Raw genomic sequence first — 26882 nt, forward strand, 5'->3', positions numbered from 1 at the left:
GCAGAGAATCTATCAATCTATCTATTGAAAATTACCTGCTGCACAATTACTGTAGGGCATATATGAAATCTTGTCTGAATTGTGTCTCTACTTTCAGCAACAATATGTATTAGTTTTCCTTCTGAGGTATGGCTTTTCATTTATCCCTTGCAGTCTAATATTTGCAATTGAAGTGTTTGTTGCCCAAATATTTCAGATTTTAAAAATTAATAAAACCTGAGGTTTTAGAAATGACATCAACAGTTTATTGGTACAGAGATCATGGTCTGGCTTCTTGCTTAATGCAAACTAGCAATGGGAGTTTTCATCTGAAAGTGTTAATATTCTGTGAATTATTAAACCTTCATAGATTCATTCACTGTGGCTACTGTTAATTAACTGTCTGTTAATCTCTGATAATTTATGCAACTGATTAAGAGCCAATATCTCCATAAGTACCTGTTGTTTGTTTTCTGCTGCTCTGAACAGGTAGAGTTTGTTGTGCATCCTTCAGTGAGTCCTAATGATCCCCTTGTAAAAAGTGCCATTGAGCAGGTGCGTTTCCGAATCTCCAATTCAAGCACTGCAAACAGGTAAGTGGCAGCAATGGTTTGGATGGCTTGTGGGGAATTTGGCTTATGTAGGACATGGAAAAATATGCAGAGGAAATAAACACAAAGTAAGCAAAAGAGAAGAAAAAGCTGCTCTTTAGCATCAGAGGAATTGAAGCAGAATTCTGATGCTGAATATCACTTGAAGTTGGAAAAGAAGAGGGATTGAACTCTGCTTAATTTTTACCAAAGTGCTGTGTGGTTTTAATACAGGATTAAAGTTCCTCAGACACCATCCCAGGACCAGGCTGATGAAGAAAATCTGGGGCAAGAGGCAGTTCCTGATTCAGGAGAAACACAAGAAAGCTTGTGTAAAGCTGATAACAGTCGGGCAAGAAAAACTGATGACAAATTGGGTGTAACACAGCTAAAAAACTATCACCCAGTTACAGGTACAATTAACTTGTTTTTTTCTGTCATCTTTCACTTTCCATTTTATTATTAATAATCACTTGCAGATGTTGGGCTCTCCTAAGATAAAAGTGGGGGGTGTGTTTATTTATAGAAGAAATATTGGTTTACATTAAAGTAGTCTCACTACCCAGTGTTTTTTTAGCTACTTACTTTTTTTACAATTACAAACTGGAGTATTTGTACTCACTGTTACTTGTAACTTAATATTTGTAACTTACATACTTTCAACTGCTCATCTTTCCTTCCAGTTTCTTCACACTAGTTTTGCAGAGGTAGCTGTTTCTCCTGTTCTAATCTTCTCTTTATTTCTGTTTGGTACTTCATCTTCCCTCCCAGTTCCAGGACTTGGGCGTTCTCTTGGCTTTCTTCCCAAAATGCCCCGTTTAAAAATGGTCCACATGTTTCTCTGGTACTTAATTTATGGACACCCTTTAAATGGAACACACCAAAAAGGAGGTAGTGATGGAGAGAAAAAAGGCAGCAAACAAGAGCTGGATGTGAATGCAGCTGTAGTTGAAGCACAACCGGATGGGACCTTAGAAATTATGACAACTGTGGTGAATCCCGAAATCTCAGCACAGGAGACTGAAGTGGAGTTGTCTAATCAAACAGGTAAGAAGTGGCACATCTTGACTTTACTGCAGACTTTGGCATGGTTCAACACTGAAAAAAGGTGAAAAGGTACTTCAAAAAAGATTGAAAATCAATGGTTTAGATAATTTTCAGGTTGTTGTAGATTTTCAGACTAATATGTTCTGCTTGAACACTCACAGTTTACTGTGAGTTTTAACTATTAGTGCAACTATAACAGGTTTATCCTGTCTGAATCTAAGCCAGTCAGTCTTCTTTATTCAGAGCAGCCCTGCAGAAAAGGACTTGGGGGTGTTGGTTGACGAAAAGCTTAACATGAGCCGGCAGTGTGCACTTGCAGCCCAGAAAGCCAACCGTATCCTGGGCTGCATCAAAAGAAGCGTGACCAGCAGGTCGAAGGAGGTGATCCTGCCCCTCTACTCTGCTCTTGTGAGACCTCACTTGGAGTACTGCGTACAGTTCTGGTGTCCTCAACATAAAAAGGACATGGAGCTGTTGGAGCAAGTCCAGAGGAGGGCCACGAGGATGATAAGAGGGCTGAAGCACCTCCCGTATGAAGACAGGCTGAGAGAGTTGGGGCTGTTCAGCCTGGAGAAGAGAAGGCTGCGTGGAGACCTCATAGCAGCCTTCCAGTATCTGAAGGGGGTCTACAAGGATGCTGGGGAGGTACTCTTCATTAGGGACTGTAGTGGTAGGACAAGGGGTAACGGGTTCAAACTTAAACAGGGGAAGTTTAGATGAGATATAAGGAAGAAGTTCTTTACAGTGAGGGTGGTGAGGCACTGGAATGGGTTGCCTAGGGAGGTTGTGGATGCTCCATCCCTGGCGGTGTTCAAGGCCAGGTTGGACAGAGCCTTGAGCCACATGGTTTAGGGCAAGGTGTCCCTGCCCATGGCAGGGGGGTTGGAACTAGATGATCTTAAGGTCCTTTCCAACCCTTACGATTCTGTGATTCTATGATTCTTGCTCCTAGTGTATGTGGATGATGAATCATGGATGCGCTATGTCCCTCCTCTCCCGGTTCACAGAGAGTTTGGATTTGGATGGGCTCTTGTTAGTGACATTCTCCTCTGTTTGCCTCTCTCAGTCTTTGTTCAGATAGTACAAGTCAGCTACAAGGTATAGTGCTTTTTTGTTTCATGTTTGTTTTACTTTGAAGTCAGATGATATCAACTACCTATAAGCAGTAGCAAATATCCTGGTTTTCTGTTTTAAAAACTAGTCATTGGAGTTCATTTAGTTCCTGATAGTCTTTCACAGAAAAGTTAGTTGCTTTTACAGCCACACTGAAAAAAATGTATAGCCCTGTAATGTGGGAAATTCTTAAGCTTTTTATAATCTCACTGAATCTTCTGCCTCGTTGATTAACAAGAATAATGTTTAAGCATTTTACAAAAGCAGTAACATTTGCTTAGAAAATATTTCAGTAGACAGTTCTGGTAGCAGAACTTGAAACTTTAAAGGATAGTTATATTTTGCATTTTTATTAACTTCTGAAATAATTCTAGGTGGATGGTCTGGAAGATTTTTTAAATGACCCCCTAAAAAAGCACATTCTGATCCGGTGTCTTCCAAGGTCAGTCCGACAGCAGCTTCTCTACAAAAGGTAAGCAGATGAGTCAAAGTAAATGGCTCTAGGGATGAAACAACAGCGGTTGACTGTTTTATCAGGTATTTCCTGTTTGTGTCAAAGAGAACTTTGTTACTTAAGACAAGATCATCAATCTTCTAAGGAGAGAGTGCCAAATTGCGTTTTTCTCTCCCAAATGGAAGGTAGTAAGAAACTAAACCAATATTCATGCATGCTGTCAGGCAGTGTTTGAGAGCTGGGAGGTTCTGTCCTTCATAACTCATCAGCAGGATGTTACTCTGTATAAAACACACTCCTGACTGCTGCTAAATTAAGAATTTAATAGAGTCTAAATGTTGCTGTCCTTCATAAATCTTTCAGAAGGATGCCACGTTTCCCAGTTCCAGTCTCATACATACCATTCAGTTTCTACTCAGGCTTTCAGGGGCACATCTGCCATTGTTTGCCATTCCTCATCTAGGAGATTTAAAAATTGAGATTGGGCTGAACATAGGAAGAGAAATCAACAGTAAAGGAAGGTGATTCCAACCCTAACTATTCTATGATTCTGTGATTTGAATATGTAGAATTAACGGTACTGTGCTACTTTCCTCAGAAAGTCGTTGCTAAGGGTAGGGATTTGGGTGGTTGGAAGTTTAAACAACACTTCACAAACCTGCAAGCATGTCATTGGTGAGTGAATAGTGCTGGACAGTATCAGCTATCAAGACTTGAGGTTAGCTCAGGTTTGCTAGTAGGTTTTTCCTATTACTTGCTAAATCTTAGTAACAAGTAACTAGATTTATGGTATTTTTCTAAAATCCATGAGCTCCATCTGATAGGTTTATGCAAAATGGTATGGCATATAACCGAGTTGTCTCCCCCCTCTCACCCCCTTCCCCCCCCCCATTACAACTTCTAACTCAGCCAAATTTGCTTCAACATTTCTAGGCTTGTCAAATGATCTGACCCCCAGAAAAAACTCCTGCCAAAATATCATTCTCATCAACTGCCCAGAAAACTTAGATGTTTGTGAAGTTAAATGTGGGCAAAGCAAATTTTTTAACAAACTCTCTCAGAAACTAGACCTTGCAGAAGTTTTCCTGCAAATTCCAGAATTTTGTTATATAAGTAGATATGCAGCATGGGAAATGTTGCACTTTTTGCTCTGCCAAAGCTATAAGCAACTGAAAGCAGTTTCTTGGAGCAGTAATTCTAAACAACCTTAACTACAAGAATCATTGCCCATTTCTTTATATGTACACACGTGAAGTCTTATCAGCCTATATTTAGCAGTCATGTTTTCTTACTCATGTCTTCGTAACACTAAGTTGTCTGCAGATCTGCTGGTGTTCTGACCTGCTTTAACTCATTTGTATGTGGTACTTCTGGCTAATTTTGCTCTTTACTAGGAAAATTTTAGTTAGTATTTGTCTAAAATATGAACTGGTGTTTGTAATTTGAGGAGATCTTGAGCTTTGGGATATTACAAAAAAGTAATGGTTTCCTGAAACTTATGGTTGCTGCATGAAAATGGCATGTTTTCTGGTATCATTTTTAATATTTTCATGAGTGCTGATTGTAATACCTCTAATATTGCTGCAGGAGGTACATCTTTTCAGTGGTAGAAAACCTTCAAAGATTGTGTTATATGGGACTGATACAGTTTGGCCCAACAGAGAAGTTTCAAGACAAAGACCAGGTAATTTTTTTTCAGTTTAGCCATTATTCCTCATTATTTTTGTCCAGTGAAATAAATGCAAGATTTGGGGGTTGTAATTACCTTAAATAGTTAAGTAAAATTCCTGATGTTTCAGATGTATATGCAAACCTGAAAATCCAAGTGACATTGCAAGGAGTGCAGATAATTTTTGTCTTTCTCTGGAAAGACACTACTCAAATGTATGATGCTGAATATTGCACACTAATGATTGAGGAGGTTCCAGACTGGCAGCACTTTATGAAAAATGGGCACACCACATTCTTTTCCATCGAGGCATTAGGCATTGGGGGTGTGACACAGAATAAAGTCAATCATCAGAGTAAAACAGTTACATTGGTACACATTTTTTTGTAAATAGAGAGCATGTGCAAAGGAGATAGCAGTCAGGACATAAAGTTTATGAGGATAAAAAAGATAATTAGGCCCCAGAACACATCAAGTCCTGAATGAGAGCTTTAGGAAATAGTCACTCTCTTGGAAACTTGTAATATCCTGTGCACAAGGGCGAAAAGAAACTGTTCTAAATCTATAAACAATATATCTGGATTGCTGGCAAGGGGAGTTTGGGCATACAGTGCTATAGGGTGGGGAGGGGTATGTCTTCTGTCAGAATACTGGCTCAAAACAGCAAAGACTGAGAAAATGCTAAACAGTCCTAAACTACATGAAGTTCTATGTCCTGTATATTAGGAAATTCTGATGATTGCTTATTTATTTTTTACCTACCAGCTTGAAATATACTATATTTGACAGGTCTTTGTGTATATGAAGAAAAATGCTGTGATTGTTGATACCACTATCTGTGACCCCCACTATAACCTGGCTCAAAGTAGCCGCCCATTTGAGAGGCGCTTGTATGTTTTGAATACCATGCAGGATGTGGAAAACTTCTGGTTTGATTTGCAGTGTGTCTGCCTTAATACACCATTAGGTATGGTATAAATGTAGCTTCTTAGCACCTCTACTGTTTATTCTTTTCATACTACAATTCTTCCTTTTTTCCTAAAACTTGACCCAGGCTCTGTTTTGTCATTTCCAGTGTTTTGTTCTCTTGGCTGGTTGCCATGTTGCCATGTGCATCAAAAAAAGCTTTAGAAAGGGTACCAGCCTCCCATTAGTTCTGCCCTGAATACAATTTTGGACAAGGTAGTGCTTTCTACTGTAAGTTAACTGGAACACCATTAGCCTCTATTGAGAAGTGGTAAAAATGTTAGTGCTGTCTGGGAGCGGTAGTTTGCCACAGCAGGGTGGATTGCAAATGGCTTGAAGTCTGATTTCTCATGCTGATAGTCAAAACTATTTGTACGCTTAGGAGTTGTCCGCTGTCCTCGTTCAAAGAGAAGTAACCTTCAAGGGGAGGAGACTGCACTAGATGTAGAAATGGAACAAGACTCAGCAGTGGATAAACACAATCTGGAACGCAAGTGTGCAATGTTGGAATATACCACGTATGTCATCTTCACCCTTGCTTTGTTATTTGAGTGGGCAAAAAGAACTGCTCTGTTTTTGAGGATGTTGATCAATAGCAGAAGCAGTTAAGACTGTTGAGTGTTGTGGAGTTTTTCTTCATAATTCAGAGGCTATCTGATTAAAAAGATGTAGTTATGTATCAAGTTTACATGTAGTTATGTATCATGTTTACAAGTAACTTGTCTACTAAGCAGGTTTTTATACTACAGGAATGGGAAAAACAGATTCAGATTTCCTTCCAAAGTAGTACAAATGTGTGTTCTTGGGGAAAGCAAAGTTGAGAGGGAAGAAGTGCTTCCTAAGTACAGTTAATGCAAGGGAAAAAATTAAAGATTCTCTGTTCGTGTGCTTTGTATCATGGTATCTCAAGTAGCCTGTAGCTTCAGTAGCTCCCGGTGTTACAGTCAGAATTCTGTCCTTCTGTATTGCTGCACATTGTTTACAGATTGATTTCTAATATGGGGTTGGTGTACACTGCTAAAATCTGGAAGTGATCTCTGGAGCACTTCATCTTCTGCCTAGTCGCAGCCAGAATACTTGAGAGGATGGTGTGCTTGCAACCTGTGACAGCTGTGCAGAATGCCCAGTAGAAGTTATACTTTCTATATTGTATTGTGCACTGTGGTTTAGTTTTGTCAATTCTATTCTGTTTTAATAAACAGCCTGTTTAAAAGTATTTTCAGTTAGTTCAGTGTTAGAGGTAGACACAGCAAGTTACCTTAAAAAAGTTAATGGAGTTGAAGGAACCTGATTCCGCTGATCCTTGCTGATAGAAAAAAAATCTGTTCAGTCCACCTGTCAGCTTTTGCATATGGTCTCCATTGTATGGTAAGAAATCCTTTATATTGGATATCTGGTGTTTACTTGCAGTTAGGCTGGAAATGACTGCAGCATCTTTAAGGTCAAGAAATAGGTTTTGGATAATTTTTTCATGGTAGCTTTCAAAAAATCTTTCAGAAGGCAAAACAGGATTTCAGAAATACTTGTTGGTGTTATCACTGGATTGTCAGAGCTGTCGTAACTGCTGCATATGCCAAGCTCATTCATAGTTTGATTTTTTTCTTTTTTCTTTTTTTAGGAAGTAAGTTTTTCTCCATGATTCTTTGCAAACTATCATATTTATAAAGAAGAAAAAAAAAATCTTTTTCATTCTGCACTCTTAACACCACATTAATAATTAAATAGCTCATTCAGGAAGGGTATCAGTGCATCCACTGTGTGCCAGTCATTGTTAATTTTGTCCTCTTTCTGGGGAGAGAACTGTAGTGCATTGTTTTTCTTGCTTGTATGTGTATTTAAACAAGCTTTATTGTATTTGTTAGAAAACTGCAGAGACCAGTGCTTGACAGTCAGTGTGAAAAAGGGTTATGGTTGCCTTTAGTTCCTGTGGGAGATTTTCCTCGCACTTGTCCTGAGAGTTTTTCATCTGAGCAGGTATTTTCTCTGGGTCTGTAGCAGGAATAGCACTGGGAACAGTTTAATATGGCCATTGGAACTTAGTTAACAGTAATGAAGTTGCTCTGGGTGTAATCTTTAAACTGAGAGCTCAGTCATTAAATATCACGGATTAAAACTTGATGAAAAAGTTATTGTTGTCATGTTACTTCTGGAACAGTGTTAAGGAAAGGAGCATCTCTCTTCTATTCTTTCCCAGCCCTATCTAAACTGGCAGGGCAAGAGGAGAGTTCTGCAAACACATCATTTAAGAGCAGCTGAGAAAGCATTCCCTACAAAATAACTATTATGTATTTTGTTACTCTTTCTCCTAGAGGCAGCCGAGAGGTGGTTGATGATGGAACTATCCCTGGAGATGGCTTAGGAGCTGCAGGTCTGGATTCCAGCTTTTATGGGCATCTAAAACGCAATTGGATCTGGACAAGCTACATCATCAATAAGACTAGGAAGGTGGGTATTGTAAAATTTGTATGCTGTAATGACTTTTCCAAACTTTAATATTCTCAAGGTTGAGATACTGATAGCAAAATCTTACTGCTTGCATGCTTTCAGTCATGTGTCTTTTTCATCACTGGAAAGAAATTAATGCCAAAGGTGGTAAACCTTGGTGCTGAAGTGAGTGAAAGAGTTGGATGTAAATTTTATCTGAACTGAATTTGATAGTATATTTGACCAAAGGAGAAATACTTAATTAGGCAAGCAATTTTCATTACTTGAAATGTAGACATTGTCAGACAAAAACTGAAACATCCAGAACAAGGAAATACACACTTACACACACAAAATAAATATTACTAGGAAGCCCAGCACAGGCAAGTAAGAATGGCCATGCCGGTTCTGGCTAATGCCCTGTCTTTGGTTGCCAATACAAGATTCGTAGGGAGCGTGTAAGAGCAAAGGAGTTGTGTAGAGATATTTCCTCAGAATACTCTCCCAGCTGTCTGCAAGTTTGGCTCAAAGCCATTCTAAACCTGGGGGTGATGTTTCAGAGCAGTTAATAGCTTTTTCTTCTAGCATTAATTTCTGTGATTGTTTTTTGGACTCATGTAAATCTATGGTATCCACAACCTCATGTAGCAAAGTGTTCAAAGTCCTATTATGCGTCACTGTAGCCAGGGATCTTTTCCTTTATGTCGAAGATTTATTTCTGACACTACTCAAAGGATATTGTGTAGAGTGTGGTTAAAATCAGTGCATTCTTTTTGCATATCACCTTTTTAAAGCTGTATTGTCTTAGGAAACGACAGTTTCTGAAAATGGACTGACACTGAGACTCCAAACCTTCTTAACAAAGCACCCCCTCCCACTCAGTACTGGAGGTAAGGTGGTGTTGCTGGTGCTGGCGGTCTGTAACTGTATTATAGCTGTTACTGTCTTTGCCTAACTCGGTATGGAGGATATGTGTTATTCCTCTTTCCCTATGGTAATCTAGGATGCTTCTGGGGCAGTAAAATAGATAAATAATTTCCTTCCCTATTTCTGGATATATGGAACAATAATTTTTTAGCCAGTATTGATGACAGGAGTTGTTCCTGTCTACTTACAATGAGCTAGGATGCTTCTGGGGCAGTAAAATAGGTGTGTAAATAATTTTCTGTAGAACAATAATCCTTTGTAATTTCTGATGTACAGTGTGCAGAAATTCTAGAGGGATCAATGTTTTGTACAACTAGACACTGTTAATATTGCAAGCTAAGGAGGAGGAAATGCTTCAGGTTGAATATAAAACCTGAACTCAGTACCTTAGACTTCGTAATTACTTGATGATTCCTCATTTATGTGGGATGTTATTTTGTGAGCTGCTGAGAAGTGGCAGACTGAACATGACTAACAAAGGGCAAGTCTGAGAGGGCATGGGTGTTTTAATATACCGAAACATTGGCATTTGCTCTTTATACCTTAGTATTATAGACTGTAATTGCTGTAAAGCAAATTTACTACTGAAAACATATGTCATTTTAGGTAACAAAATTAGTATTTTGGGAGAAGCAAAGGTGGGATCTGAGCCACTTGTCCAGAAAGATGAAAATATTGAAATAAGTAAAGAACCAGCCCAGGATCGAACCAAACGAGTGAGAGGTGGAAAAAGCCAAAAGAGGAAGAGGCTTCGGAAAGATACTGGAAAGAAGACAAAGAGGAAAAAGAAAGGTAAGTAACACATCAGGAAAAAGAAGCATTCTTTTTAATGCATAGGCCTGCTGTAAGTTGCTTTGGAAAAGCTGATGTGACTGCCATGTGGTATGGGAAATGGGAACTTACTGGCCATCTCTTTGGGTTGCCTCTTTCAATGAAGAGGTTGAGACATCCTGGGGCTGTACACTAGCTCTGGAGAAAAACAGCAGTGCTGTGACTGTTACCTGTGGGTGAATGATGATTGCACTACTGAACTGTACAAACTAAAGAAATTCCAATTGTGTCTGCACCAGATCAACTCATTGCAATTCACCATCAGCTTTTGGTAGCTGGTTTAAAGGTTCTTCATGGTATGATGCTCTAGGTTGTCAGTTTGCTAACTAAAGTGATGTTTTTCCTGGGAGGGGTATTAATGCATTTTACTTTCTGAACTGCTACTTCCTTCTCTGCTTTTGTCTTTCATTCTTAACAAACTCCAGTTGGTGCTGATACCAGCTGTGACAGGAGTTTGAATTAATCAGAATATATAATGCTGAGATAACGGTCTTTTATTTTTCCCCTCTGATTTGTTAGCAGAGGATTCGGTAGAAAAAAGCAAAAGACTCCGCTACCATGATGAAGCTGACCAGAGTGCCCTGCTGAGAATGACACGTCTGCGTGTCACCTGGACAGTGCAAGAAGACAGTCTGCTCATGCTGTGCCGAATTGCTAGTCATGTGCTAAATGCAAAGGTATTTAATAGACCCATTAAATGGTGGTCCTGCATACCGAACACACATTTCATCAGTCCTTGGAATTCATCCTGATTCTAACCATCATTTGTGAACATAAAAGCTGAAGTTTAACTCCAAACACGTTTGTTCTTCACACAGGTAAAAGGGCCCTTTGTGCCATGGCAAGTCGTTCGGGATATCATGCATGCCAGCTTTGAGGAGTCCCTCGATAAGACTTCTCATTCTGTTGGACGAAGAGCTCGTTATATTGTCAGGAATCCCCAGACCTATCTCAATTACAAGTAAGAAGGTTTCTGTCTATGTTCTAGGCTAAATTCTGCTGAACTTAAGTGAAGGGATATGGTCCTCCTGTGTTTTTGTCTTGTTTCATGTGACTCAAAAATATCAACTTTTTTTGCACCCTAGTGCTATCAAATCTGTACTGAATTGGGAAAATTTCAATTATGTACAACACCTTCCATTGTATCTGTTGCAGAGTTTGCCTTGCTGAGGTTTACCAAGATAAAGCCCTCATTGAAGATTTCATGAATAGAGAAAATAATTATGAAGATCCACAGGTAGGAGAGAAGTATTCTAAAAGGTCATAGAGTACTTTACGCTGTTTGGATTACTGAGTGCTTGCACTGTTTCAATTGCTGTGATTTCATCTCTTATCTCTCCCTTGTACCCTTAGCTATTTTAAAAATAGCATCATTATAAAAATGCATCATCATTGCTGGCTGGGGAGTAAAGTGGACACAGGCAGTTTTCCAAAGGCACATAAACAGCACTGCTGTGCAACAAAAATGTTTTTCAGTGTGCTTGTTTATAAACATTCATGACTGAGCATCTGTATGCATTGATTGGGTTTTGGGGGTTTTTTCATGCTCTCGGCTTCCTTGTTATCTGAGCAAGAAAGCATTTTTGCTCTGTGATTTCTCATTTTTTATTCTGGTTGCATATCGAAATACTGCCTTAGCTTCTGTGGATGAGCGCAGGAAGGTAAGCAAATTTAATGAGAGAAGTGCTGATTCGATCAGTCAAAAGATTTTATTTAAATTTTGAGCTTTTTATGGCTTAAAACAACCACAATTTAAAATTGAAAAGTTGTTTACACTTTCAGTGCAAACAATTCCATTCTGAATTTCAAGACATTTTCCTGAACTGGGACTATGTCACAGCAAGACTTTATTTGTTTTTATCCAGGAATGACAATTCATATTGTCAGCAAACCCCAGTCAATTCTGTTACTAGACTTGTGTCTGTTTAAATTAAGAGTAGTTGCTCACCGATGAGACATCACTAAAATACAAGCATGTGTCCCCATCCCCAAGGTCTGTCTTTGGACGCAAATAAAGACTTGTTTCCAGAGAGACAGGACCATTCCTCTTGTGTAACAGGTGTCCTCTAAGCCATGATTGTACAAAAAGACTTAATGGAGAATGCAATAAAGCCTGAAGGTTATAAAGAGAAAAAAAAGACTTAAGCAGAAGCTTAAACAAAGACCTACCAAGAGATCTTATGCTCTTAACTCAGTATAATTGTTTTTAGAACATATGTTTATGGTGGGTTGCTTGTAGTTGTGAGCATGATTACAGACAGAACCTGCAACTGTTAAGTGAATCAGCTAACACGACCTCCACAGAGCTTTTTTGATGCATTCACTCATCTGTTGTACAGTTTCTGACATGGTAATTCAAAACCGGTTATTTCTACTAGAATTTTCCATGAATACTTTAAAAGTAGAGGGTCTGTTCCCATTCTAAGAAATTGAGGCTGATAACATTTGTATCTCGTCTTTTCTAAGGTTTGTGCAAAGGAGTTTAAAGAATTTGTGGAAAGACTGAAAGAGAAATTCAGTTCAACTCTGGGGAATCCCAAACTTGAGATTCCTGATACTTTGCAGGAGCTCTTTTCTAGGTAAGTTTCAGTAAATACAAGAAGCAATGTTTCCTCCAAATCCATACTTCCTAAATACATATAACTGATTTTTAGTTATTTGCATAAACTTTTTTATTTTAAACCATTCCTGTTTTGCTGAATAAGACTTTTAAACCAGAAATTCACAATGTCAGATTTTCATAAATTGTCAAGTCCTCAACTTTGCTATTAGAGATGTTGCTACTCAGATACATTTTAATCATAGGATCATAGAATGGTTTGGGTTGGAAGGGACCTTAAGAATCATTGTCATGGTTTAAGCCCAGCCCGTAACTCAGAACCATGCAGCCGCTTGCTTACTCCCCCCTTCTTCCCCCTGACTCCCAGAGGGATGGGGAAGAGAATCGAAAGAATGTAAGTCCCACGGGTTGAGATAAGAGCAGTCCAGTAACTAAGGTATAATACAAAACCACTACTGCTACCACCAATGATAAGAATGATAAGGGAAATAACAAGGGGAGAGAATGCAATTGCTCACCACCCACCGACCGATACCCAGCCTGACCCAAGCAGCGATCTGGGCCTTCCGGGTAACTCCCCCCAGTTTCTACACTGGGCATGATGTACTGTGGTATGGAATACCCCTTTGGCCAGTTTGGGTCAGGTGTCCTGTCTCTGCTTCCTCCCGGCTTCCCCTCCTCCCTGGCAGAGCATGAGACTGAGAAAGTCCTTGATTGGAGTAAACACTACTTAGCAACAACTAAAAACATCGGTGTGTTATCAGCACTGTTCCCAGACTAAAGTCGGAAACACAGCACTGCACCAGCTACTAAGAAGATAAATTACTGTTACAGCTGAACCCAGGATAATCATCTAGTGCCAACACCCCTGCCATGGGCAGGGTTACCTTCCACTAGACCAGGTTGCTCAAAGCCCCATGAAATAGAAGATTTCCCTTTACTGTTTTCTATATTAACTGGCCTCGTTTTACATGACAGTTTGTAGCTGGTTGCTCAGCTAAACCATCTCAGTGCTGCTAAAACTGTTGATACCAAAGAGCTCTCAGCTTTCTATAGCATTCTCCAGCCCAGATTGTCAAGCTTTTTCATGATGAATAACACTTGGAGAGAAGTGTGAAAATTTGGGTCTCACACCATTTTATGATAACAAATTTAGCACCTTTGTACATTTTCTTACTTTGGGAAGAGCTGTATGTTACAGCAAAAGTGCTGCCGATGGAAGACCCAAACCTCAATAGAATAGTAAATCTATACAGTTCCATACAGTCTCCTGTCCATGTGTTGTATCTCCTTGTCAACAGATATTTTAGAGGAGTGAAGGAGATTGATCTGGTTGGTTATTTTAATTTTTGACACTTGTGCGGAGGGCTGCTGGAGCAGATAGTGCCCCTACGCTGTTTCAACACTTGCTGTATTAGCAGCTGCACTTGTCAGTCTCTTGGTTACACAGTTGATATAAAATCACAGAATGTTGCTTTTGTTTCAGTGTTTTCCTTTCCCTTCCCTTAACTAGATTTCGAGTTTTGGCAATTGGAGAAGACACAACTCAAAACACAAAAGAGGATAGTCTAAGCAGGTGAGTTGCAGTAGCACCATTTTTTCCCATTTAGGACTGCAAGGACATGTCAGCCCTCACATCTGTTAAAGTCATATATATATATATATATATATATATATATATATAGTTTTCTGATTCAGTGTGGCTTTCATCTGTTCATTGCAGTGTATAAATTTATGAACAGAAAAATACTTTCACGAGGCTTTAGGGACCTCTGACATAGATTATAGATTTGATGAATGAAATGACAGCAACAATGACCTTCTCAAAATGGTGGTCTGTTATCATTAGGACAACAGTGTATGTTTTCTGTGTAGGTGCTGTACCTTAGAGGAGGAGAGAGAACTCTGAACTGATCCAGAAATTCAGGGTGGAAGATGTAACAGGGAAAATGTAACAGGGTCCTTTAAGTGAATGATCCTCAGCTATAGTGACATCTATTTCAGAAGCAGGGTGATTGTTTGTACATTTTTTGTGCTAGTTCAATAGTTCTCTGCCTCATGCTCAAAATCACCATGAGTAAACTTCTTTTTCTCCTTCCTTCTTTTTTCTTTCAGTGTCTATGATATTCATTTTCTAGTGCTACAGAACCTGATTCAGAGCACATTGGCACTCTCAGATAACCAGATGAAGTCTTGTCAGTCATTTCAGGTACAGTATCTGGACCAGACTTTACTGGTCATAGAATCATAGAATCCTTTAAGTTGGAAAAGACCTTTAACATCATTGAGACCAACTGTAAACCTAACACTGCCAAGTCCACCACTAAACCATGTCTCTAAGTGCCATGTCTGTATGTCATCATACAACCCTAAAAAGTTTCACCTTGTTATATGCCTTTTTCAAATGTGAGAAAAGAAACCCAGAAACATTTGGATCTGTTCTGTGGGAATTATCCTCTTCTGCTTTTAGGAAATTATATATTCTAGGCAGGTTTTCAGTATGTTGCTCTTCTCTCTGAGGATAAGATTGCAAGATGTGAGATTGAAGCAATCTCCACAAAATATATGAAATAAACTCCATATCCCTTCCATTGGGTCAAACTGTATCATGATTTAGTGCCCACTTAGGCAGTTGAAATTATGCTCTGGAGAAGATAGCATAAAGACAGTTATAGTATCCAGCTGACACTGGTGTTGGGAGCCTTTCCTTCAGTGCTGGGACCACAAAAATATAAAATCTATGAGGCACTTAAAAAAAATATATAGAAGTTCAAAGGGAGTTTAATATCTCATCAGCAGGCAAGAATGGAGGCTAGAATCTACCAAAATGTGGTGCAGATGAGCATTATTTACATATATAATTCTAGCGGGAGCCTGATCCCATTTTGAATATCAGGTGTTCTGTAGTATTTAGATAATTTAATTGGCATTTACTGTGGAAGGCCTGGAAGCCCATAAAAGGAATAGAATAGTGTAGTTAAGTAAATTTATATGCATCATTTACATTCTGGCTTGTAGCTTCATATTCATTTACCTAATGTAACCCTCAAGTAGGTGAGTGTGACAATGAACTCGGAGCTAACACTGCCTTCTGCATTGAATGGGGGGTTTTGCAGACATTTCGTCTGTACCGGGAGTACCGGGACGACATTCTTGTGAAGGCTTTCCTGGAGTGTCAGAAGAGAAGCTTGGTGAACCGCCGTCGAGTAAACCACACGCTGGGACCAAAGAAGAGCCGGGCTTTGCCTTTTGTACCCATGTCCTACCAGCTGTCTCAGAGTTACTATAGGTGGGTGTCAAAAAGGTTACTCTTTATGTTTGAGCAAATACAAGAATCTGCCTAGGCATGCTGGGCAGGGAGGAGACAATACACATGAAGTACCTAGAGAAATGAACCTGACCGTCACAGCTGAAGCTGAAAAGATAAAGATAACATCTATGTATGTGTTTTAGCCCTTTATTTGGTTAGCAATTAGGGCTGTACAGGGAATAGAACCAAGTTTGCTAGGCAAGCCTTTACAAACACATGCAGAGGATGGGAGAGGTAGCACCAAAGACATAGATGTGGTGGAAAGATTTCTTTAGCACTCTTGTCATTCTGATGGTTGCTAGCTTTTCCTCTCCAGTTACTTTGTGCTGCACTGTACCTGGATGTCAGGAGGGGGGGGGAGGAGAGTTTAACTGTAAATGTGTTCACTGCTTAAGCAGAAGATGACATCTTTGCTTTATATTTGCTATACAGTACTTGACCTTAAATACCTAATGTTCTGGAACTAGCAAAAAGACACTGAAAGTAGATGTAGGAGGTACTTAGTCACCATCTCTAGCATGGAAATTCAACCATTTGGCTGCTGTATATTGCCATGGGTCTAAAATTCATATACAGTGAGAACAGATTGTGAAGGATCTGTGCTTCACTGAATTTGTCTTTCTGTCCAGAGTGTTCACGTGGCGGTTTCCCAGCACAATTTGTACAGAGTCCTTTCAGTTTCTTGAGAAGCTCAAGGATGCTGAAAAATCAGACCAGCCAGATAACTTCTCATTTAAAGACCAAGAAAACGAGGCATCAGAAGACATGATAGCATTTCCTATGGATGGGCCTGGTGGCCAGTGTGTGGCGATGCTTTCCTTATTTTCCCTGGGACTTGTATCTGTGAATGTGAGAATTCCAGAGCAGATTGTTGTGGTGGACAGCACTATGGTGGAAAATGAAGTGATAAAAAGGTAAACACTGTTACTTCTATTAGCAAATATGGTTTGGAGGTAACTTGAATGGAATTGGACAGATAAAAGCATTTTCTGCACAGTATTGTGGCATGTTTTACTGTGATATTGTTTAGATTTTTATTTCTGAGGAAGCATTCTGAAGACTTAATGGCATTTCAGTAAGTGTCTGTCATTACAGCCTTGGAATGCATTTGTCTTCACATATGTGACATTTAAATTGCTAGGCACTTCATTGCCACCAGAGCTAATGTGGAAAGGAGAGCAGTGTGTGTTAGATGCGCGTTTTCATCAACATTGTACCTTCCCATTTCAACAACTAAGAAGAATTAGTAACAAGGCTTCAGCTTTATCAGTGAAACCTGTCTCCACAATACTCGTTCTATGCTTTGTCTCTTCTTTGAGATATATATTATTTTTTCCTAAAGCCTCCAGTAATTGCATACCACTGAAGTGGAAACTCTCTCCCTAGGCAGTCTAACCCTATGAATAGTTATTCTTACAGTCATTCTGTGTTTTCTTAGAGTGCAACTAAAATATTTTGCTGTAGTTTAACCTGTTGCTTCCTGTTTTATATATACATGAAAAATACTTTATTCTCTTTCTCTTTAGAGCAGCTTATTACCTATTTGAAATTGTTATCATAGTCCTCCTCCCATAATATGCTGTTCTTTAAAATAAGCAGTCTCAGTTCCTTTACTTTTATTTTTTGTATGTTATTCATGTTATGCAGATCTCTTTCTCATTATTTTCCTCTGCACTGAACTGTGATGTCAAAAAACAAATGACATGTTCTTGCTGGCAGGTCTGTCCATTATATCATGTTATATAGGTGATATGCCTCATAACACATTCCACGATGATGAATGGCCATGGTCTTGCCAAACAAAAAACCCCAAACAAAGAAAGAAAAAAAAAAACCCCAGCTTATGATTCCTGTGATTCACTCTAACAAGTTTCTTTTCCTTTATCTAGGTAATTGCTTCCTCTTAGTGTGGGACAGGTGCATAGTGCTATAATATTAATAACATGCATTTGTCTGTACAAAATTGCTTCCTGCTCTTTTCCAGACCATTTCTCCACTTTGTTGGAAGTGTTCTGAATGCAAATCCTATCTTCTGATACACTTGAAGTCTCTGCAGTTAGGTTATCCTATGCAGAATTACTGAGCTATTTTATCACTGAGCTCATTAGCAAAAATACACTGAACCCTGGAGTAGTCCCATTTCTGAGTAACAGGCATCTGAGTCCATTGTTTTTTTTCTAAACTATTTGTTCTACATTGTGTGTTCCCTTTTGGTTTTAAGTATGTTTTAAGGTCTAACTCATCTTGGAAAAGGTTAGAAGGAACCGTTGGTTGTCTCTCTCATAACTTGTTTAAAACAGAGGCAACTTCAGCATTAGATCAGGTTGTTCAGAGCCTTCACCTTTATCCATAATGGCTTTTGTCACGTCCTGAAAACAAATAGTGTTGGTTTGCTTCTGGGAAATCTATCCTGGCTGCTGCTACTATTCTCTCTTTATGTTGAGGCTGTCTACAGTTTGTCTGTATTAGTCTTTTGGTTGGTTGTTTTTTTTCCCTTTCTTTTTTAAAGTCACTGAAGTCTTTGGTCTGTAATTCTTTCTTCCTTTCTCCCCTAAAAATGAACACTGTCTGCCCTATGCTGCAGTATCTCTTATAGTCTCAGCCTTTGTGTTCTGATAGATGTTTTCTCCTGATGAAGTGTCTGCTGAACCCAAGAGGTTCAGCACTGTAAGCTGAAATATTTTCAACATGTTTGCAAAAAAAAGAGAGAGTTTCCTTTTCCAGGGACCTTTAGTGTATTTTTTTTTTTTTTCCTGTAGTTGCTTGTTCTCAGCACTTTAAATCAGGCTGCTATGGACATACCCACAGCTGCTCATAACTACAAACCAGCATGCAGAACAGCAGGTGTTCTTGCTCTGCTCAGGGTAATGAGTCACTTTCTTATTTTGGAATTAAAAAAGCAACAAACAAACAAAACATCTCTTTGCCGTAGTTTGGGAAAAGAAGGACTTGACGATGATGATGACGATGATGATGACTTAGACGACACCTCTGGTGGCAAACGGCGAATTGAAGTAAAAGCTCGTCAAGCATCTCATACCAATTACTTACTGATGAGAGGCTACTATGCCCCTGGAATTGTCAGCACACGCAATCTGAGTCCCAGTGACAATATTGTGGTCAATTCCTGCCAGGTGAAGGTTAAACTGCGATGTACACCAGTTCCGGGAAGACTCAGCTCTCCAGGTTAGTTTCTGTTTGACCTGACTTGCACAGAAGTGGGTTTGAGCAGAAAAGACAGTAAACTCCTCAGCTGAGGAACTGATTTGAACAAAACCTCTTAAGAGGAACGTTTTGTTTTTCATTACACATGCAGTTTGCCTTGTAATGCTTTCTCTCCTGACCTAAAACAGGTAGTTGACTTCTAGAAGCACCTTTTCTTGGTAACAAGTCCTTGCCTGTATTTCATGTTGAGTGAAACTATTAATCCAAAGAAGACGTCTGTCCTCTACTGTGTTATCCCTTCTCCAGAAGATTTTTTCAGTCCCTTCTGCAACTTAAAATAGTTGCAGAATTGTGTGACATATTATGTCACACCCAGGCTTTCCCTTCTATAAAGAGAAAAGAAAACCTTTCAGAGCTCTTTGAATGGAAATTCACATTTACTTGTCTCATGCAACTCTCTGAAATAGTGGTGTCCAATCTCTGGCCTTTTCCCTACAGTACTTTAAACATCTTGATCATAGTTAGAGCTTGAATATTTGCAATTTATCAGCACTCCCCTTCTCAAAGAGCATCTTCCTTTCAGCTCTAATGCAAATGTATCCAGGAAAGCCTTTACTTGTTTAGCTCTTTGGTTGGAAGGTCTAGTGCTGTCCTTGCCTGTTGCTGTTGCAGTAGAGGTAAAATAGCGATTCTTTTTCGTATCTCTGCTACCACACATGCCCTCCAGGTCTATTGAGCTGACAGCTCATTACAGTTGTTCTCAGTTTAACTTGGCTGTCAAAGAAGCACAGCTGTCACATGTGTGTCCCAAAGGCATGATGCAAAGACAGCCTGCAGATGAAAGGGAGGGGAGCAGGTAAGAACAGTGCCAAAGCTACCCGCTAGTCATCTAGGACTGGAAAAAGGTGTTATGCTGCTTCAGTTTCTGAATACTGTGCACAGTGGGGGCAGGTTTGTGCAGTGGTGGACCTGTCTCCACACACAGAAATGCTTTGTTATACTGATTTTACTGAGACATTGTCAGCTTGTAGTTTTTAACCATATTTGGCCAATAGCTTTCTGCCATGGATCTGCTCCCAATTTTTTGATTCATAGGGTCCTCCATAGCCTTTCCTTGCCCTAGACTTTTCACTGCGTCTTCTTCAAGAAAAAAAGGAGATGATTCCCTCATTAAACTGACCCAGTGTTAGAGAGAATACAAGTAAGTCTACGCTGTCTTTCAGCAATATTTCATATTGGTCTGAGGGTAAGCCCTTGTAAACCAGCTTGCTGCTCTTCTGCAGGCCTTTTCAGAGACGAGTATGTAAGGCAGAAAGAAAAAAAAGAAACTGCAGCAGTGAAGATGGAAAACTGAGCTCTGTTTTTAATTGGATTAGTCTAGAACACCTCTAATCTGTCTCAGATATTTATCTTTCTGTAGTGTACTGTGTAGTAACAGCTGCTTCACAGCTTATATACTTGGGGCTTTATTTGCTTTGCAGTTTCTTCTCTGCTTGATAACATGGTTGTGGGAGTTTCCTGCCTCCCTGAAACTTTTACCAGGCTGATAAACATCCAAGAAGAGGATTATGAGGTTGATCATTTTCTTCATGAGTGTACAGATCGTTATGGCTACAATCCCAGAGATGTAGCTGCTGTTATGGAGATCCGTAATGCAATAGAGGCAACTTCCCACTTTGGAATTTGCAAAGTTGAGCTGAGCAAATGTTTCTGCAGCTATGAAGAGGTAGAACCTGAACGCACCAGGAGCTTGGAGCAGTACATTCAGGTGGGTTTACAGCCAGCTGCTTTCCATACATTAATACTTGGATGCTTAGTATTCCCCTCAAATAGCACAATCTTCCAAGATGTAGGAAGCAAGTATAAATTGAACAAAGCTATTTATATTGGGCAAGAGATCACATACCTGATAGCAATCTCACCTCAAAGTTAGGAAGGCCAAAAATTAAAGCAGCATTTACTCAAATATAAGAATGAATGGTTTTAGAAACCTAGAGGTACCAACCTTCACCTTTGGAAGCAAAATACTCTTTCGCAGTTACATTTTAACTTAATTTAAGCTGAACAAAAATGTCTTGTGCTGCAATTTCAGAAGAGTTTAAGGAGTAAAACATCTTTTCAACTTCAGTGCAGCAGGACAGAAAATTGAATATTCTGCTAAACTCTTCCTCTTTCTTTGCTGCCAGTTAAAGATGACATTTACCATTGAAAGCTCCTGAGATAATTTTTGTGGTGGTGTTTTTGTTTGTTTGTTTTTATAGGACCTTATTGAAATGCAGCAAGTTTTAGAAGTAGGAGGCCATACTGTAAGACTGGTTGCAATAGTATTTGCCAAGCCATGGCTATTACATTCAATATGTCTGAAGAATAAACCAGATGATTCTGATCAGCAAGGTACAGATGCCACTCTCCCAGATGTACAACAGGACTGCCTGCCACTGGAACCAAAAAACGGAGAAGAATGTTTGAGAGAGGAGGAGCAGCTGGGAAAAGACACACCATCTGTCAATGATGAAGAACCGCCAAGAAAGAGATTTAAGACTCAAAAGGATGTCCTTGCAGATGGCAATCAACTCTGCCAGGGTTCACAGAGTGGTTTGAAAAGTGCAGATAAAAATAACTTTGATGCAGGTGTTACTGATTCTGCTACAACGGTGGATGAAGAACCAGGCTCCCTGGGAGGGGAGACAGAACACCTAGCTGAACACCCAGTGCGTGCTCCACGTGCTACAAATGTGGATACTTACAAGGAACAAGATAAATCTTGTTCTGAGGACAAAAAACTGGAAGTAGAGAATGATGAGCTCAGCACTGAGCACAACAAGCAGATTCCTAGCCTTGAACAATCAGCCAGTGAGCAGGATGATGATCTTTCCTACTTACAGGAGAACCCAGGAGTCTCTAAAGGTATGTAGGAGCTCTCTACATCCAAGAAATAAAGACTAGCTCATCATCAGTTGATCCCAAACAGGTAGCTCCATTTTATAACCAAATACTAGATTCTTTATGAAGCTATACCAGAGAGAGAGAGGTTGTCATTATTCACAGTCAGAGACATAACACAACTTAATCTGGAAGGTCCTGGAGGTTTCAAATACATCAAAGATTCCATCCTATGCCTATTGCTGGAATGTTCATGACTAGTCCAGAAATGTGTTTTCCTATAAAACTCTTTTCTTATGTCTTACTCTTCTCCAAAAACATACATGAATCTGAAGTTTCTCAAGTCTGCCTTCAGTCCAAAGGCTAGACATCTCTAAATCTAGAAAACACAGCACCACTGGTGTACGTTTAACTAGAATGCCCATGACTGAAATGTAGTAAAGTCATTAAACCATTCACCAGAAAGCAGCACATGCCAGTGAGAAGATTAATAGCCTCGTTTGTAACCCAATTTGACTTCATTTTAATTTCCTTTTTACTGCCAGTTTTCTTTTTTAATAGCTAGTAGTTCTTGCCAAGCTCTACATTAAGTAGGTTGTTTGGGATTTTATTTTGTTGTTGTTTTTATCAGCTCTGATTTCAGATTGAATCACAAGCTAACTGCTTGTGTGGTATTTTGCCAAGACCTGCCATTACCCATGTTTAGAGATGCAGACTGAAAATCAGTGCAGACTGATCCCTAGCCTCTTAAAGCCTGGTATTGTTTAATTGGAGCCTTCCTGCAGCAAACAGACCCAGAGCTGTCTAAACTGTGTAGACTTCAGCAGTTCTTAACATGAAACTGCTAACATATTGCTTTGGATTTAACTCCCTCTACTTGTTTGTAACTCAGGAGGGAAGAAATAGTTATCACATTATATCATGATATAACTATATCAATAGTTATACTATCAATATTATCATATTATCAATAGTTATATTATCAAGCATAGAGTTCTGACTGGTCTTAATGGTGAAGGCCAGCTGAAAGGTTTACATACGCTTAAGCCAAAGTTGTTTGCCTCTGGGTGTGGTAGAAGTATGTTAAGTAATTGTGTAATTAAAGCCCATGACATAATGCATACTGGAAGTTGCAGAGACAACCTCCACTTTGAATCTGAACCCTGCTGAAGTCCTGAGTTTGCATTCTCAAGTCCACAGGTGCTTGGACTTCTGCTCAACTTCCATAGGATTACCAGGAGCATGAAGTTAGACAAGCCTAAGTGAGCGCAGCAAGCTGAGACCCTGCACAGGGCCTTGTGTGAAACTCAGTTCTTTCAGTCGATAGAATTACCTGTTATTCAGCCATGTCATCAGACTTCTAGGAATAAAACTTCTTGCTGTGATTTGGGAGTGGAACCACAAAAAGGGTGCTTGGAGAAGACAGATGCAGTTGCAAGAAGAGGTGTGGGAAGAAAGGGTCTGCTGCAGTCAGGTAAAGGCAGTCGAGTGGAAGCTCAGAGCTCCCCATGCAACCAGATCAACACACAGCATAGTTTGTGTTATTTTCTAATGTAAGCTGTTGCATTTTACCGCTTGGCCACCTTTTACTTTCCTTCCACTAGATAAAGCGTTTGGGTTAATTAAAAACAATGTGTTCCTTTCTTTCCAGGAAGTTCTATGACAGACGTATCCCAGGCAGCCAGGGACCGGTGAGTAACAGACACTTCTGCAGAGTAACTGAACTTAGCACTACTAAAATAATATCTGGAAGCAAATGGTTTGGAAACCTTAGTTTTATGCTGCAATGCGCAGTGAGCATTGATGATGGAGAAATCCCATATCTTCCTCCATTGTTCCTGTTATTGTTACTCATGCTCATATGCATGCTGAAAAAATTTGATACATGTTTTTTCCAAGGAAATAACTAGCTCCAAATATCAGAATTAATTTTACTTTACAAGTAGGTACAGTACCAGAAAGTCTGAGCTTCCACATGCCCAGGAAAGACCTATAGAAACTGCAATATGGGAAATGTAAGTTCTCATGCAGGGTCTGTCTTTTGACTCCAAAATGCCAAAAATGAGGAATTTTTTTCCTATCTAAGCACTGTTGCTGCATGTTGTAAATTGAAGCAGGTCTTGGGTAACTTTTGGAGGATGTTAGAGCTAGTGACAAACAAAGCTTTCCTGGTCATGAAGACTCCAGGTAACCATTGGGTGGTATAATGGTGCTAAAAGTGCTTCTTTTAAGTGGACACTTTAATGTGAAATAGTTCAGGTTTCTGGAACTGTCTGGTAGTTTAGCACCAGTCTCTGCCCAGAGCAGCTGCAGAATTTACACCTAGCATGTGAGCCAACACTGGCAATGGATGTAGTAAGAATCTCTCTTATGCAGAAATTGTGGTGATGGTAAATGTCGCTAGAAAAGAATTAAGTCTTGATGGAGCTGAAATTGAATTGTCCTTTGCAGGGCCTGTGAGAATGTCTGCTTCATCGGGAGACCGTGGAGGATTGTGGATGGGAACCTGAATAAACCTGTGTGTAAAGGGATGATGGAAGCTGTGCTCTATCACATCATGACAAAACCAGGCATAACGGAAGGCACGCTGCTGCAGCACTACATGGGAGTACTGCAGCCTGTCGCTGTGCTAGAGATACTGCAGGTATGTGAAGCACCAGCTGTGTGAACTTCAATCTGGTTCAGCTTCCACACAGAAGAGTCAGCAGCTACTTTGCTGGAAGTCCCAGGAAAATGGGACTGTGAATAAACCATGAAAAACAACCTCTCCCCTTCCTAAATTAACTAAAACCAGAGCAAGTTACTGTTCACAATGAGGGAAGGAAACCTGCTTTACCTGTCACTGAAATGACCATATGGCTGATTTTAAAATTTGAAAATTTTAATATTTTTTTGAGCTTGCTTCTGAAATCATGTACATGCAGCTAAAGTTCTAGTTGGTTACTGAAGAGTGGTGGCTTGTCACTGGGAAATACCAAATTGAACTGTTTAATACAGTGTTAATCACCATGGAGTTTAGCTTCATTTTTCCCTTATACCTTTCAGATGAGTAATCGTTGATGTAAGAATCAAACTGAGATGTGTCTGTGCTAGACAACACTGTAAATAAGACCTTCTGTCCTGACAGACCTGCTTAGAGGCACATATCCTCAATTATAAAACATTACAGGGAGAGAAAAATTAGAATGGCTCATATCTTTTCCCAACATCTTGAAGTTTGATTGCCACCACCACTATTTTGCAAGCGAAACCTTTATTTGTATTCCTGTAAGTATTCCAAATCTTACGCATAGCAGTAATATTGCAGTCCTTCCCATAAGCTAATGCTGGAAATCAGTCTTCCATCCTGTGTATGCCACACTTTTGTCCAAAGGCTTGTACTTTTGGTAACAAGGCAAGTTGTGTATACTACCATCCTGTTTCCCAGGTGTTCCAGCACAGCTTGTCTGTATGGCCTGTGCTGGAGCAGCACTGCCAGGAGGGAAGCTGGGATCAGAGGACAGGTTTAAAACTGCAGTAGAATGTACAGTGGTGAGGCATGCACATGTGGGAGAGCAGTACAGATTCCTCAAAAATTTTAATTCAAATCCACAAAATCAAGCAATTACCTGTACATTTTACAGACTGGAGGACTAACCTATCCTCTCTACCAATAAACTTTGTAAAACCTGGATTTGAAACCACAGACAGAGCTTGTACCTCTAATATACCAATTATTAGTAAATCTAGGTGCATACTTATGTAAGATTACTGAATACACACCAGGTGTTTTCAGCAAATAGAGCACATGAATGGCCTTGCTGGGCGGTGCTATGGGAATAAATGCTAACCCATTAGCAAGAACTGACTCCAAAGTCTGGGATTTACATTGATACTGCCTGAAATCATTTGCATCTGGTCCTCAATGTTGAAATCTGGTTTTGAATGCGTGTTCTGTCTCAGAAGCCAGCTGTCAGCCACTGTGTTGACATTGGTAAGAAAGCATCTATCCAGCTATGGGAACTTGCTTTGCTGTGCTGTGATCTTTGCCACCCCAGTGGCGAATGGCACTTCACCTGAGGGGGTGAAGTGAAGCCACGTGTAGTATAAATTAGTATAAATTTTGTATAAATTGTCCAGCATTTTTCAGAGCACTGTAGGTAGAACAGCATTCAGTGCGTTTGTTTTCACCACACCTGCTCAAGCTAAAGCTGTGAATTTTTCTGCAGGGTCTGGAAACTCTTGGCTGCATCAGACGATTCTACATGAAAAAGCCATCCCCGGTGTCACTCTTTTCTCAGCCAGTTATGGAAGAACAACTAAACAATCCCAAACTGAGCGAAACACCAACAATATACTATGAGCCTACGATAGACTGTACTCTCAGGCTGGGAAGAGTGTTCCCCTCTGAAGTGAACTGGAATAAATGGGTGCAGATTATCCCTGTATAAAAGAGGCAAAGCTGAGCCCTGTTAAATGGGTTTAACCTGTAGGAGTGGGTGTTAGTGCAGATTAAATGTGACAATTTGCACTCCATCATGTTTTTATTAAGTTATTTATCCTTTTTACTTCTGAATGTATTTAAGATGAGAATAAAGCTTAATCTTAAGATGCAGGTACTTTTAGAACCTTCTCTTTTTACCAGTAACTGCTTGTAGAGCATGCAGCTCACAGTTTCTGCTTTAGTGTCTTCACATGGTATCAAAGGCCCCTTTTTCTTTTTCCCTGCCCCCTAAGGCCACAGCATTAACACCTCACGTTTGCTTTGCCTTTGTCCTGTTGCATGGCAGCTGGCTCTATTCTAAGGCAGGTAAGATAACTAAGCTAAAGCTTTATCTATATTTTACACACTGGTTTCTTGGTGTGTGTGGCATTAGTTTTATTATGTGCTTTTAGCAGAACCACTGTGCTGTGTGAGGTGAGGGCCCTGCACCCCTCCCCAGTGTCGTTTTCAGCAGTGTGTCAGCTTTACCGAGGACACTTTT

The 26882-nt window shown here is 39.8% G+C and overlaps 1 protein-coding gene across 4 annotated transcripts in view; it reads left to right on the forward strand.

Moving 5' to 3' along the window:
* GTF3C1 (general transcription factor IIIC subunit 1) overlaps nt 1–26508 on the forward strand; it is a 41456-nt gene extending 14948 nt beyond the window's left edge. For 3 of the 4 annotated variants that reach the window (XM_030482387.1, XM_030482388.1, XM_030482390.1), the window contains 25 exons: nt 469–572; nt 804–982; nt 1341–1616; nt 2569–2714; nt 3104–3201; nt 4771–4867; nt 5642–5819; nt 6201–6336; nt 8128–8263; nt 9051–9132; nt 9776–9961; nt 10520–10677; nt 10819–10961; nt 11156–11237; nt 12467–12579; nt 14074–14136; nt 14676–14769; nt 15677–15849; nt 16500–16784; nt 18803–19056; nt 20517–20803; nt 21297–21942; nt 23570–23609; nt 24370–24562; nt 26127–26508. In XM_030482387.1, the coding sequence (XP_030338247.1) occupies nt 469–572; nt 804–982; nt 1341–1616; nt 2569–2714; nt 3104–3201; nt 4771–4867; nt 5642–5819; nt 6201–6336; nt 8128–8263; nt 9051–9132; nt 9776–9961; nt 10520–10677; nt 10819–10961; nt 11156–11237; nt 12467–12579; nt 14074–14136; nt 14676–14769; nt 15677–15849; nt 16500–16784; nt 18803–19056; nt 20517–20803; nt 21297–21942; nt 23570–23609; nt 24370–24562; nt 26127–26348 (4371 nt within the window). In that variant the 3' untranslated portion in view covers nt 26349–26508. The remainder of the gene's footprint in view (nt 1–468; nt 573–803; nt 983–1340; nt 1617–2568; nt 2715–3103; nt 3202–4770; nt 4868–5641; nt 5820–6200; nt 6337–8127; nt 8264–9050; nt 9133–9775; nt 9962–10519; nt 10678–10818; nt 10962–11155; nt 11238–12466; nt 12580–14073; nt 14137–14675; nt 14770–15676; nt 15850–16499; nt 16785–18802; nt 19057–20516; nt 20804–21296; nt 21943–23569; nt 23610–24369; nt 24563–26126) is intronic. The other variant, XM_030482389.1, reaches the window with a different exon arrangement.
* Nucleotides 26509–26882: the final 374 nt, after the last annotated feature.

This window comes from Strigops habroptila, chromosome 4, assembly GCF_004027225.2.
Source record: "Strigops habroptila isolate Jane chromosome 4, bStrHab1.2.pri, whole genome shotgun sequence".
In the NCBI taxonomy this organism is placed as follows: domain Eukaryota; kingdom Metazoa; phylum Chordata; class Aves; order Psittaciformes; family Psittacidae; genus Strigops; species Strigops habroptila.